Below are 13,527 nucleotides of genomic sequence, written 5' to 3' on the forward strand. Positions count from 1 at the left end.
GAGAAAAATTTTCCACTACTATATTACTACATGAATAGAAAATAGAATTAATATCTTTCTTTTATTCTACAAAACACATATTAAGTTAAAAAAGAAAAGAAAAAGGCATACTTGCAAATGGAGGAGGTGGTGGGCCAGGAAAGTCCCTTGGAGGAAAATAATCTCGGGAAGCTCCATACATGCCTCCTGGGGGAGGTGGAGGAAAAGGAGGGCCTCTTCTCACGTACGGGCCTCTTGTGTCCATTAGAAACAACGGACCTCTGATTGGAGGAAACGGTGGAGGAACAAAGCCAGGCCCAGCTGCTTCATTTTCAGTGGGGAGAGCTGAATCAGGCACATTTAAATTCTATAACAAATTGACATATAGCAGTCACTAAAACAAGAGCAAATTCTGTAATTATTTTCCTGAAATCTTAGGCTTAGAAGAAAGCCCCCTAGGCATCTAGGCAGGAAGCACTCTACAGTAGTCTTAAAAAGGCTCCAGAGAAAGATTCAAACAGTTTTCTACATCAGACAAATTTTTGCCATCACAAATTTTTATTACCTCAACAGAAAACAGCTTTAACCAACAAAGTAATATTTTGACAAACGATATAACACAATAGTCCAAAAGTACCAAAATACATTCTTTTATCAAGCATATACTAAAAAAAGAATGCTTATGTTTATATTTTCAACATAAAATGAGGTGACCAAAACCAAAATTACAAACAAAGTAACAAAAATATACTTTAAAACATTTAAATAAAAATCCAATGGGGAAAATTCGAAGTCTTATTTAACTATAGTAAACTAACTCAAGCCTCTGGTTTGTTGATAGGTTACAGTCTGTAAATTGTACCTGATCACCATCGGGTACAATCCAGAAAAGAAACAGCTATAATGCTAAGTAGGAAGTATATTTGCCAAAATGAAAGAAACAGCTTTATATCAAAAACTAGATGGCTAGCTAAACTTCTATTCTAGTAAACCAAGAGTTCAGAAGTCTCCTGGAAAAAAGATAAAATTCCACTTTCAATACTTACACCAAGATCATCTTTGCTATCATTTCTACTGGATTCCATTTCTGAAGACACTGGCTCATCTAGACATAAAAGTTAAATCGTTAAAAATACATGACTTATAAATCCATTCCTAGAATAGCTCCAGATCACAAAGGATATTGATACTTTCCCACTCCCCTTATCAGCACATAAATCGGCTTGACACCAGCAACTTGCATTAGGGCCACAAGAACAGCTTGAGGTCCCTGAAAATTATGACAGACTCAAAGTTCTGCAAAGGCATTTGGCAGTGATTTCCCAAGCTTGTTCCCAGGCAATCCTGCTGCAAGTAGCATCATAAGGAGACTTCTAGGAGGTAACATTCCTTTTCATCCTTCCTTTCTTTCCTTCCTTCATTTTTCTCCAGCCTTATGTCCTTTCTATTCTACCTCCCACTCTCCCTCTCCTCTTTTGCTCCTTCTTTTCCTCTCATCCTTCCTTCCTTATTTCTCCATCAGGTAGCATAGACTAGTATTTAAATTTAGCCACTGTTTCTGAATGTTCCTGAACTTTGTTATCACCAAGAACTGTTCGATCTCTGAGAATATTCCAGCCCTAGATTAATCCAACTCTCTGCCTCTCCTCTGCCTATACCTGAGCCACTTAGCACTTCTGTGGGTAAAATATACCAGAGTCGTGCAGACTGGCATCACACTAAAGGCTGACAGATCTCCAGCCAACTTCCAGATGCCTACTGCCTAGCTTTCCTTCTGTATCTTCTATGCCAGTTTTCTCCTCAGCAATTTCAAACCTCTGTTCTCCTACAAGCTACTATACCAGTCACTTAAAAACTAACTCCCTTAACTCTTTGTAATCAAACATATAACGGCAACCATATTACTATGATCTTTCCTCCTATTATCATGGAAAAGCATCCTTCCAGACAATCTATAACCCAAATTCTGTGCTCAGATCTCTCCCTCCAGCTTTCTCAGAGATCTTTCTCTGTGTTTCCTTCCCTCCTTCCCTTCCGCTAGACCCGTCCTATCAGCAAGTCTCTCCCAACTACTATTTAAAAATGAGACAGAAAAAGAGAATCTCCCTATAGCTACCTCTCTCCTTCAAAATCAAGAATTGTTCTATACATATTGCTCAGAATCCCTCCCATTCTGATCTCATTACTATAATGTATTTGCAACATCAACTGCTCCACTAAAATTATTTCCCCAAGATCAAAAACTGTCTCTTTGTTTGCTAAATTAAAACAGACACTTTTATAATCTTTATATTATTTCTCATCATTGTTGACTATTCTCCCCCTTTTTAAATCCTCCCAGCCTTTAATTTCTGCAATGGTATCCTCCTTTCTCTCTCTCTCTACTTCTTAGCTGCTCTTTCTCAGTCTCTTTGGTGGGCTTCACTACCTCTGACCATTCTTAAACTGTGGTCTCCTCAGAGTTCTATCCTCGGCCCTATTCTCCTCTCATTCTCTCTTTGAGAAATCCCAACTACTCTTACAGCTTTAATTTGATGTATACTACTAATGACTTCCAGATGTGATTCAGATCTAGCTATTTCCCCTAGGACTTAAAAGCTTGAACTGCCTATCTGAATTTTCATGCAGCTGTATCACAGGTGCTGCTAATTTTCTAAGTTCGAAATGTAACTCACAATCTTTCCAGTCAAACTTTCTGCTGCTCCTTGTTCCTCACCTCAGAACAATGAATGGCCCAGGTGCCACAGCCAGGAACCCGGGTATCAACCAAATTCCTTCTTCTCCCTCACTCCCACATGCATTAAATCCTAAATCCTCCCAATTCTATTTTCTCTGTCTGTTTACATTTATCTATATCCTCTGTAAATCATCACCATCACTCAAGTAGATTCCTATTATAGTCTCCTAAAAAGTTACCCTGCCTCCAACCTTGACCACTCTCTCCAAACTATTCACCATAATACAATCACAGTAATTCCTCTAAAATGCGTATCTTGATTACATTCTTGTTTGAAAGCCTTTATTGTGCTCCCTTTTCCCTGCGAATAAGTCCAAATTTCTAAACTGGTCTGCAAGACCCTGAAAACTCTCTGCCCCTCTTCACTACTTGTTTCAGTATTCCTTGACTCATGCTCCATGTTGCAGCCATAATTAATTAGGCACTCTTAACACTAAATCTTTAAAGATGCTATTCTCTTCTCCTAGAACATGATCACCATCATTTTGGTCTAGCTAATTCCTCCTTTAATTTTCAGCTTATATGTCACTACCTTCAAAAAGATTTTGGCTATCCCACATTCAAAACACTAACACCTCATCTTCATGAATGCCCCATATGCTCCCATAACATTTTGTACTTATTACTCTTGTCATTATGTAATGCAACTGCCTACAGACCTTTACTAGACCTCAAGGTATAAAGGAATGCTGAGCCCTTGTTCACCACTGAAATACAGCAACTACTATAATGCCTGTCATACAATAAGCATTCTATAGACATTTAGTGAATCAGTGGCTAGGTCCACCATCCTCTCATTTCAATAAAATACGGGGCTCTGGAGTCAGACAAACATGGGTTCAAATCCTGCCTCTAGGCCTCCTGAGCCACGCTTCTCTTGCTCAGGCCCACTTCCACGTTTGGAAGTGTACTTTCCTTTCTAATAAAGCTTTTCTTTTCTGCTGTAAAAAGGAAAGAGAGGGAGGGAGGGAGGAGGAGGAGGAACAACAAAGGAAAGGAAAGGAAAGGAGAAAGGAGAAAGGGAGGAGGAAAGAAAGGAAGGAAAGGGAGGAGGAAAGGGAAGGGAAGGGAAGAGAAGGAAGGGAAGGGAGGAGGGGACTGGTGGGAGGAGGGAGGGGAGGGGAGGGAGGAGAGGAGAGAGGAGAGGAGAGAGAGGAGAGGAGAGAGAGGAGAGAGAGGAGAGGAGAGGAGAGGAGAGGAGAGGAGAGGAGAGGAAAGGAAATATCCTGCCTCTGATACTTTCTACCCTGAGATCTTGAGCACATTTTTGAGCCTTGGTTTCTTCATCTATAAAATGAAGATAATAGTGTCTACTTCATAGGTTCATTGTGAAGATTAAATAAGATATTCACTTTCATTCAATAAATGCTTATGACCACCAGTGCTAGTCAATGTGTTTCAAGCATATCTTTCACCATTCTTTTCCGTGTAAATATCACATATTGACAAACCAAATAGTAATGTTACGTTTAAACAGAACTTTTCAATTCACAAAACCCTTCCACACACATTATTAACTCACTTGATCATAAAACTTGTCAAGTGATTAATATCTCAGTTTTATAGCCATTATCCATGACTCATGCTGTTTTTTTTGTTTTTGGTTTTGGTTTTGCTTATGCTCTTCATTATTATTGGCACAGACCCCTGCCTCTCAACTAATTTTTCAAATTCCCTCAAAAGTACCTCAGATGGTACCTCCTTCATAAAGTTTTCCCTGATTCTTCAACTAGATGAGAGTTCTCACTTTCTGTGACACAGCATATTCTCTAAAAGGACTTGTTATTCTGACCAGTATTAAAGATAAATATCTTTTTCTCCTACTTAATTATTCATATAATTATAATAATACCTTAGTATGTTGTCTGCCATGTCATGTAGGGCATCTTCTAAACAAGAAGCACTTAAAAATTATCTGCCTAATTGGATACTGTTCAATTATCAAAAAAAAGGATATGTAAAAAATGTTAAATAGCACTAGTTTATAAACAGTGCAATTATACATATATTTTCATTCTGTTAAGCTTGAATTAATGAGAAAATAATTTCAAAAGACTAACAGAAACAATTAATTTAATTATGACTAATTAACAGAAATCCAGACAATAGGTATGCTTCCTTCTTTGCTCATTATTCAAAAAAGATTTTCTAAATTCTATGTATTTCAAACAAATGATGCTTTCCTCCCAAACATATACACTCTCCTGAGGAAAATTCTACTAATAAATTTATATTAATTTTCTACTTATGTTTTAATCTTTTTATAGTCTTCATGTTCTCATTTTTGATTGATACATTGGATATATATATATTTCCCAACTTCAGTGGCTTGCTATGAGATGGTTTAAGGAAAGAGTGCCTGACAAAATAGTAGGTTTTCAGTTAATGTTAGTTAAATATATCTAAGTATGAAATGTTTAAATAAGATAACTGATTAAATCAGCAACAGAGCATGTACCCAAATTATTTTTCTGGTAGATTTTCACATGCCCTTTCACATTCGCCTAAATTTCCCTGATTACTAAACAGGATATATGTACGTGGACTAGAAAAATTAGAAAAATAATCATGGAACGCAGCAAAATTTCCCATCATAGGAACATAAAGTAAATCCATTACCAAGGTGCCCAAACCAATCACCAACATTTACATAGATGCCATGGATGTGTACAATATAATAAGAAAGATAAAACCAGGAAGGTTTTGGGAAAGAGATTTTGGCCTTAAGAGATACTAGAAATAGCAATTTTATTATCTTTTATTCAGCTTTTAATTCTTTATTGCCACCATTATGAAAAAACTCATACATACACACAAACTATTTCTTACCCACTTTATCCAGTGATGGCATATTAAAACTTCTGAGTTCTGCTGGTCCAGATAGTCTACCAGAATTAGAATAAAATCTGTCTTGCCTCTGCAGAGGAAGCGTTGGATCAGGATATGGTTGGCCTAGAAAACAAGTTTTAAAATATTTTCAGTAGTATAAAAACAAATCAAGTTTACTTAAGCTTAATTCAGTGAATGCAGACATTTCTCTTGCTTCCTAAATGACAATGACCAATATTCTTGGTAGACAATAGTAAATAATTTTAGGAAAATTACATTTTGTATTCAAGGCAATAACCTTAATTGCTTTTGTAGCAAAGACAAGTATAATATTCTAAAAGTCCTGGATTTTAAAAGTTTAAATTACTATGTGTAAATTAAAATATATGAATAGAATTAGTTATATATATTCATTTAACTTTCAATTTTAATAATGGTAGAAAGAAGTGGATACATCAATATATCAGAAAAGACTGAAAAAGATAGCTATAACAAAGAAAGAAAAAATAGAATATGTTGTCAGCATAGCAAGAAATTTAGCAGAACAATGATAAAAGAAATGGTCACCATTTCTTTCAGGGGTCATCAGTGATCAAATTCTCAGTAACTGAAATATTCTGGAAATTTAGCATCTCTCCAAAACTAAAGGGGAAGATCTCTGACACAACAGATGAATGAAAAGTTCACAAGCTCAGATTAAGGACATCTGGATAGATGTCAATTTGGTCACAGACTCTGACTCAGGTACTTCTATAGCCACCGTCTTTTGTCCGCAGGGGTCATTTAAGATGACAAAAGGGTCATTCCTGGGTTCCTGTAGATCTCATCACTCTTGAAAAAAAAAAAAACAGGTAGTCTATCTCATCTTTGATAGGAGTTGGCAGACTTTTGATAGATTAAGTATGCAAATGTCCAACTCCAAAAATATAGGAAAGGCTGAAGGGGGTGAATTGTGTGGCTCTCTCCTATCCTTACAGGTATAGAGAAATAGCCCCACCTTCCATAACTGTCTTAGTGGTTCTTAATGTGAGCTCCATACAATGTTTGAGATGTCACTCATCTGATTCTGTCCCATGAGACCTTACTGACACACCTCTCTCACACAAAATGAAGAAATCACCTGGCATCAACCAGAGTCAATAGAGAGACATTTTAATGAGCTCCCAAGGGTCAAGGGACTTCGGAGAAGATCCAGACAGTCTAAATGGCTTGAAAGCTCATTTCCTTCCCCTTTCAAAATCTTAGCAAAGAGCTGTCTCAATGAGTCTGAAATAGCCCGTGGAAGAAAAGGCCAACACCAAGCACTAAGATCTAAATTGGAGTGTTTTTTGTGGAATATTAGTACCATGACTCCTGAAGGGGGGCGGGGGGAGGGGAGGATCTAAACTGAGTTTTCTCTTTCTTTTCAAACATAGAGTTAATTAAATAGCAGAGTTGGGCAAGGGGATAAAAATGGGGAAACCTGAAAAATCTCACAACTCTTTCTTAATCAGGTCTCAGAAATCATATCATTATTTTGCTTCTAAAATACATCTACACAATATCAGCAACTTCAGAAATACAAAATTTTGCTATAAGCTTACTATTTTATTAATCATATACCGTGTTGCTCTCCACCGGTATATGATTTTGTGCCAGGCACAAATGACACAAAATTGACTTTGATAACAGTTTCTGCTCTTATAGTGTTATGATGATGAAAACAAATACATAGTGCAATCAATGCCCCCTTTTCCCATTTAAATAAAAAAAAGTGCAGCTCGCTGCCAGCGTTCATTTAACATCACACATAGGAAGGCTATGTTTTCTAGGATTTGACATTTTCAGCGATCGAACTACTAAAATCAAATGCTATCAATAGAGTGATGTCATTTGTCTCCAAAGACTATCAATATACTAGAGTAATGCAAAAATAATAATAAAAGCGAGATATTTCATGGCAAATTTTGGGGGTAAGGTTAGGACTGTAATCCATGAGTTATCTCTGGGTAAACACTGCAGCCACAAGCATCCCCAGTGAGAACTCTCGGGGCAAACAGGAAATGCGTTAATAAAGGGGCATACAAATAATGAGTGGTGGCCTATCGAATTCTGATTGACAGAATGAGAAATGGTGCCACACATACACATACACATATTGAGATACACAATGTAATAAGATGAAGTATGGGGAAGGCATATGACCAATGAAAGGGTGAAATATAGAAAATAAAAACACAAATGAGTTTTTCCTTTTTTACCTTTGTTTTCTACCACCCTTATAAGAGAAAAGAGATGGTTAGGAAAAATGGAAGAAGGAAAAGGATTGGGGGGAAAATGAATAAAGGATGGGAATAAGTGTACAGGGCACTGTAGAGTAATTTTATAAACTGTAAATTGGAACAAAATTCAAGATGACTAGTTTAAACAAAAATGCTGTTCATCTCTCTTCATTCCATAATAAATCTTGGACTGCAATTGTTCTCTGAGTACCTACTTTAAGAATTTGGGGTTCTATCACATTACAGGAACATCAACATGGTTGAACACAAAATTGTACAAATTGATAAAAAGTTAGAATTTTTCTAGGTTCAATACTTGTTACTAATCAAGTACAATAAGCATATTCACTTAAATTAGAATGTGAAGAAATAGTTTAATGATGGAGGAATATAAATGGAATGAAAAGGAACATTTCCAGAAAGTAGTTGATAAAAACAGTAATAAGAATAGGTTATGAATATGAAATAAAGAGACCAACTGTACAGAAAGAATGTCTAAGAAACAGACCTATGCAAATATGGGCATTTAGGATAAAAGTGGTATTTCAAATAGATTCAAATTGATGAACTAACATATAGTATGAAAATAACTGTCTAACCGGTAGAGAAAAAAATAACTCCTCACACGAAACACTAAAACAAAAATAAAATCTTTAAACATCAAAACAAAATTTTAAATTTTTAGAAGAAAACAAAAATTTTTTTTAATCTAGGGATAGGCCTTAAACAAAACAAAAATTCTATAAAAATAAAGATGGGCTAACTTATCTATAACAAAATTTGAAACTTATATATAACAATAACATCCATAATCGAGAAAATATTTGCAAAAGACAAAAAATTAGTATCTAAAATATACTAAGAATTCCTATTACACAAGAGATAAAATGGGTCAGGCAATTTATAGGAGGAAATAAAATGACCAATAAACATGAAAAGGTGCTCAAGCCCACTAATAATCAAAGAATAAAAATGAGATTAAAATTTTAACTCAATTAACTGGAAATATTCAAGAGTTTCGCAGCAAGGTTTGAAGAAATAGCTAATCTCAAATACTTCATGCATTCCCACTTTTGAAGACAATAAAGCAATATCTATTAAAACCAAAACTATGCATATCCTATTACCCAACAATTTCATTTTCTGGAATTACCTATAAAGAACATTTGTGCAAAAAGGGTGTTTACTGCAACATTGTTAATAATGGTAAAATACTGGAAACATCCTAAATATTAATCAAAGAAGACCAGATAAATATATTGTGGTATATTTATATGCTGAAATACTATACAGCAATTAAATGAACATTATAGATATTAAAGTGGAAAGAATTCAAGAACGTAATACTGATAAACTTAATAAAACAGAAATACACTTTTTTAAAAAATCATATATGGACTGTAAGTTTACACACACTAAACTCCTGAGTAGTTGCCTCTGGAAAAGCAGGAAGGTAATGGCTCCAGGAAAGAAAAAACTTCAACTCATTTATATAGTGTACTATTTCTTTTAATGTTTTATTTACACACACACAGACACACACACACATCCCAGAAGCAAACACGTAAATCTGGGAGGTAATATACAGGATTTTGCTACATTATCTGTTTTTGTTTCTTCATCTGTAAAATGGGAAAAATACTCTATAGAGTGTTAGAATAATTAAACTATATTAAAAATATAGCAGTCCCATTCAAATTTATGATCATAAATTTCAAATAGATACTCAACACTACTCTAATCATACACCTCACTGAGGTCTGAGTTCATTCACTCCCCTAAGTGGCTACTGTATACCTTTTTCTCTCTTCAAATCTCTGACAATCCCCTCCTTTCCCATTTCCAGTTAATGATCTTGCCACATTAAGAAAGCTGATGCAATTAGACATCTCACCCAACCTTTATATATCTGTACCTACTTGCTCTGCCTTCCTTCTTTTTACAGTGAATAAAGTGTTTCAGCTCCTATCTAACTTCTCAGTTACGCTCTGGATCCCATGCTTTTTGTTTACTACTCAGGGTTCCATTTTTATAATTATACTTTCTCCCATAACAATCAATTTCTCCTTTATCTTGGGTTATTCTCATCAACAAATAAACATGTAATATTTTCCATCTTTAAATAGCAAAAATACCTCTCCCTCCAGCCATCGTCTAATTTCTCACTTTTATCAAAAGCAAAATTTTTCAAAAAGTGGTCTACATTTGTCCCACATCCTAATCTCTCCTCAATCTATTCTCCTCAGGAAGACTGAAAAATTAAACACAGACTTTTAAAGTTTATATAAACATATACAGCAGTAACTTATCAATCATATATTAGTCAGAATTTATACAAGATCATTATACAAGAAGATTGTAAGTGATATAAGAGATATACACTCTCCCTAAAAGTTATAGCCTCAAAATTTGCAGACAATGTTAAAGTAAATATCATCCTTTAAGAGGATAAAAGCTTTTCTGAAGTTTTAGGACACCTTATTAAGTTTATGAGGCTTCCAAAATTTCAACAAGGAGATCAAAATGGGCCTTGTTTAAGACAAACTATAATTCGATCAAATGAATCTTGTCTACAAAGAATGCTCAGAATGCAGGACAATGTTCTGCATAAACGTCTACAAATCAGAGCGAGTAAAGTAAAATCTATTCCTGTGCATTAAAAGCTATCCAAAGTGGCTGGATCTGCTTAGCCTGTTTTTGTTTCTCAAAGAAAATTTAAAACTGTTCTTATCAATTTGGCTGTATATGTCTCTTATTTGTTCACCTTTTCAAGAAGAAGAAATAAAAGTTTTTAAATTACAAGGCTGAAAACCAGATTTAATTCACAATAATACCACGAGTATAACTAAGTCTCTTTTGCTACCACTTACAAAATTATCCAAATCAGTAAAAGATAAGCAATGACAAAAATAACAGAAGCTACATACATACTCTGCTCTTTTAACAATTAAAACAAAAAAATATTAAAACTCTAAAAAGTACAAGAAGGGGGAGTAACATAATTCCCCTTTAATTTATATCTCTCTATTCTAGGTAGCACAAGATTTGCTGAAAATTAAGATTCTTTATTATTCTCTATTACTTCACCCTGTAGGCTGTATGGCTAGATTGAAGGCTGTAGGCTGTATGGCTAGATTGAAGGCTACTGAAGACAGGGCACTAAAAGATCAAGAACATCAAAGAATAAAAAACATATATATGTATAAAAACTGAAACTTTGTTTTCATTAAAGTTTCTTACTCTTTAAGTTAAAGTACTACCAAAACAAAACATTTACATGAACTTAGACATAATTACTATCTTACCTGTTAGATTCACACATATAATCATTTACTCTGATTAACACCTACACTATAAATAATCTGTAACTGCCCTGTAGATATAATTATCAAGAATCAGTTAAAAGCCTAAAAGCCAAGAATTCAGCAGATTCATTCCCTCATAGTCAAAATGCTATCATTTAAATTCTAGCATTATTTTATTAAAAGAACTGTTAATATTGTTGAAATGTGTTAATACTCTTTATATAAGGCATAAAAATATATTAATATCTGTGTCTCTTAAAATGTACTAGAAACTACTAAACATAAGAGCTAAGAGATCTTAATTTAAGATTTTCTAAAAACTCGCTTAAATTATTGCTCTTCATGATTGCTTAATACACAGTTTTGCAAACAAGAGCTAGTGCAAAGAATGCAAGGCAATTACTTAGGAGCTATTTATTAGAAGAGCTAAACAAAAATTTATATATTCCTTTCTTCCAAACGGTACTTCTAAAATCCAAGAAATTATAGTACACAAATATACTTTTTAAATATAGTTATAACATAAAAGTAGAATGCCTCTGGTAGACTTAATTCATACCTCAATTCTTCACCCTTCCTTGCACCCTTGTCTTCAAGGGATGCAATATATTTCCCGCCCACTGATTCTAAATTCTGTCATGTGACTTGCTTTAGTCAATCAAATGTTAGCTTTTGTGATTAAAAGAGGCTTAAAAAAGCGCTTGCATGTTTTTGCTTTTCTACTGTACTTCAGCAACAAGAATGAGAGACTTTTAGAGTTCCATTTCTGATGGAATGAGCACTGGCAAGGTACATCACACATTGGTTAAATTCTCGTAGTTTAGTATTTAGTAAGATTTTATAATAGTTATTTCCCAAACATATTCCTGTTATTTTAACTCTGATAACCATATATGTAAATATTAACAACTAAAATTATTCGTTAAGAATATTTCTTCTGCTAAAATTGTAAAGATTTCTAACTAAATTCTGAGGATGAATAAAAAACTGAAAACTGTCTCTTGATCTGAATGCTAGTTATATAGGTGTACTCATTGTGAAAAGAAATCAGCAAATTATATGTTTAAGAATACTTGTACTTTTCTGTATGTTTACTGCATCAAATAAAGTTTTGTTTTTTTAACTTTATTTTAAAACAATTAAAGAGTCATAGAACGGTGATAATAATAGAGAGGTCCTGCAAAACCTTTACCCAGTTTCCCCCAACGTTTACATCTTTCCTAAGTACAGTGCAATAACCAGGAAACTTACATTAGTACAATACATATATATAGTTCTCGTCATTTTAGCACGTGTAGATTTGTGTAACCACCACTGCAATCAAGACACAGAATTATTTCATTACCACCAATATCTCCCTACCATTCTTATAGTCACATCCACTCTCCTACCCCTACTAAACCTAACCCACACAACTACTAATCTGTTTCCCATTTCTATCATTTTGTCATTTTAAGAATATTATATACATAAAATCAAAAGAATCTGACCTTCTGAGATTGTTTTTTTTTTTCCATTCAACATAACACTCATTATTTCCAGTTGATTGCACTGCGGTGAGAGAACAAACTATATGATTGCAATTCTTTATATTTGTTAAGGTCTGTTTCAGGCCCAGAATTTGATCTATGATGGGAAATGTTCCACTGGGGCTAGAAAAGCATGTGTATTCTGCTGCTGTTGGGTGACGTGTTCTATAAATGTGGATTAGGTCCCACTGGTTGATGGAATCGTTCGGTTTTGTTATATCCTTGCTGAATTGTCTATCTAGCTGCCCAATCAATTGTTAAGGGAGGTGTGGATGTCTCCAACTACAATCATGCAACTGTTTCTCCTTTCAGTTCCATCACTTTTTGCTTCACATATTTTGCAGCTCTGTTTGGCATATACACATTTAAGATTTGCTGTGTCTTCTTGATCTTTTTTTCATTATGTAATATCTTTCTCTGTCCCTGGTAATTTTCTCTGCTCTGAAACTACTTTATCTGATATTAACAGTAGACACTCCTGCTTTCTTTCGATTAATGTCTGCATAGTATATCTTTTTCCATCCTTTTACTGTCAACCTACCTATATATACTATTACATTTAAACGAGTTTTGTATAGGCAGCAAATAGCTGAGTCATGGTTTGTTTATAGGTTTTTTTCAACCATTCTGCCAGTCTGTCTTTTAATTGCTGATGTTAGACAATTTACATTTAATGTAATTATTGATATGTCAGGGCTTACATCTGCCATTTTTATTCGTTTTCTATTTTTTCCCTCTGTTTATTATTGTTTTCTTTCTTCTGCCTTCTTATAAGTTCTTTGAACATTTCTTAGAATTCTCATTTATCTGATCTATAGTGTTTTTGAATATATCTCTTCAAACAGATTGTTCAGTGGTTGCTCTAGGTATCGATTTATAGTTTATTA

General features: G+C 34.3%; 1 protein-coding gene across 17 annotated transcripts in view; it reads right to left on the reverse strand.

The window, feature by feature from the left end:
• The window catches only part of MIA2 (MIA SH3 domain ER export factor 2), a 79,844-nt gene that overhangs the window by 1,298 nt on the left and 65,019 nt on the right, over positions 1 to 13,527 (reverse strand). For all 17 annotated transcript variants that reach the window (XM_039856752.1, XM_039856751.1, XM_039856750.1 and 14 more), the window contains 3 exons: positions 5,546 to 5,668; positions 1,026 to 1,084; positions 112 to 346 (listed from right to left, as the gene is read on the reverse strand). In XM_039856752.1, coding sequence (XP_039712686.1) covers positions 112 to 346; positions 1,026 to 1,084; positions 5,546 to 5,668 — 417 coding nt within the window. The remainder of the gene's footprint in view (positions 1 to 111; positions 347 to 1,025; positions 1,085 to 5,545; positions 5,669 to 13,527) is intronic.

Source organism: Pteropus medius, unplaced genomic scaffold (assembly GCF_902729225.1).
Source record: "Pteropus medius unplaced genomic scaffold, Ma_sr-lr_union100, whole genome shotgun sequence".
Classification (NCBI taxonomy): Eukaryota; Metazoa; Chordata; class Mammalia; order Chiroptera; family Pteropodidae; genus Pteropus; species Pteropus medius.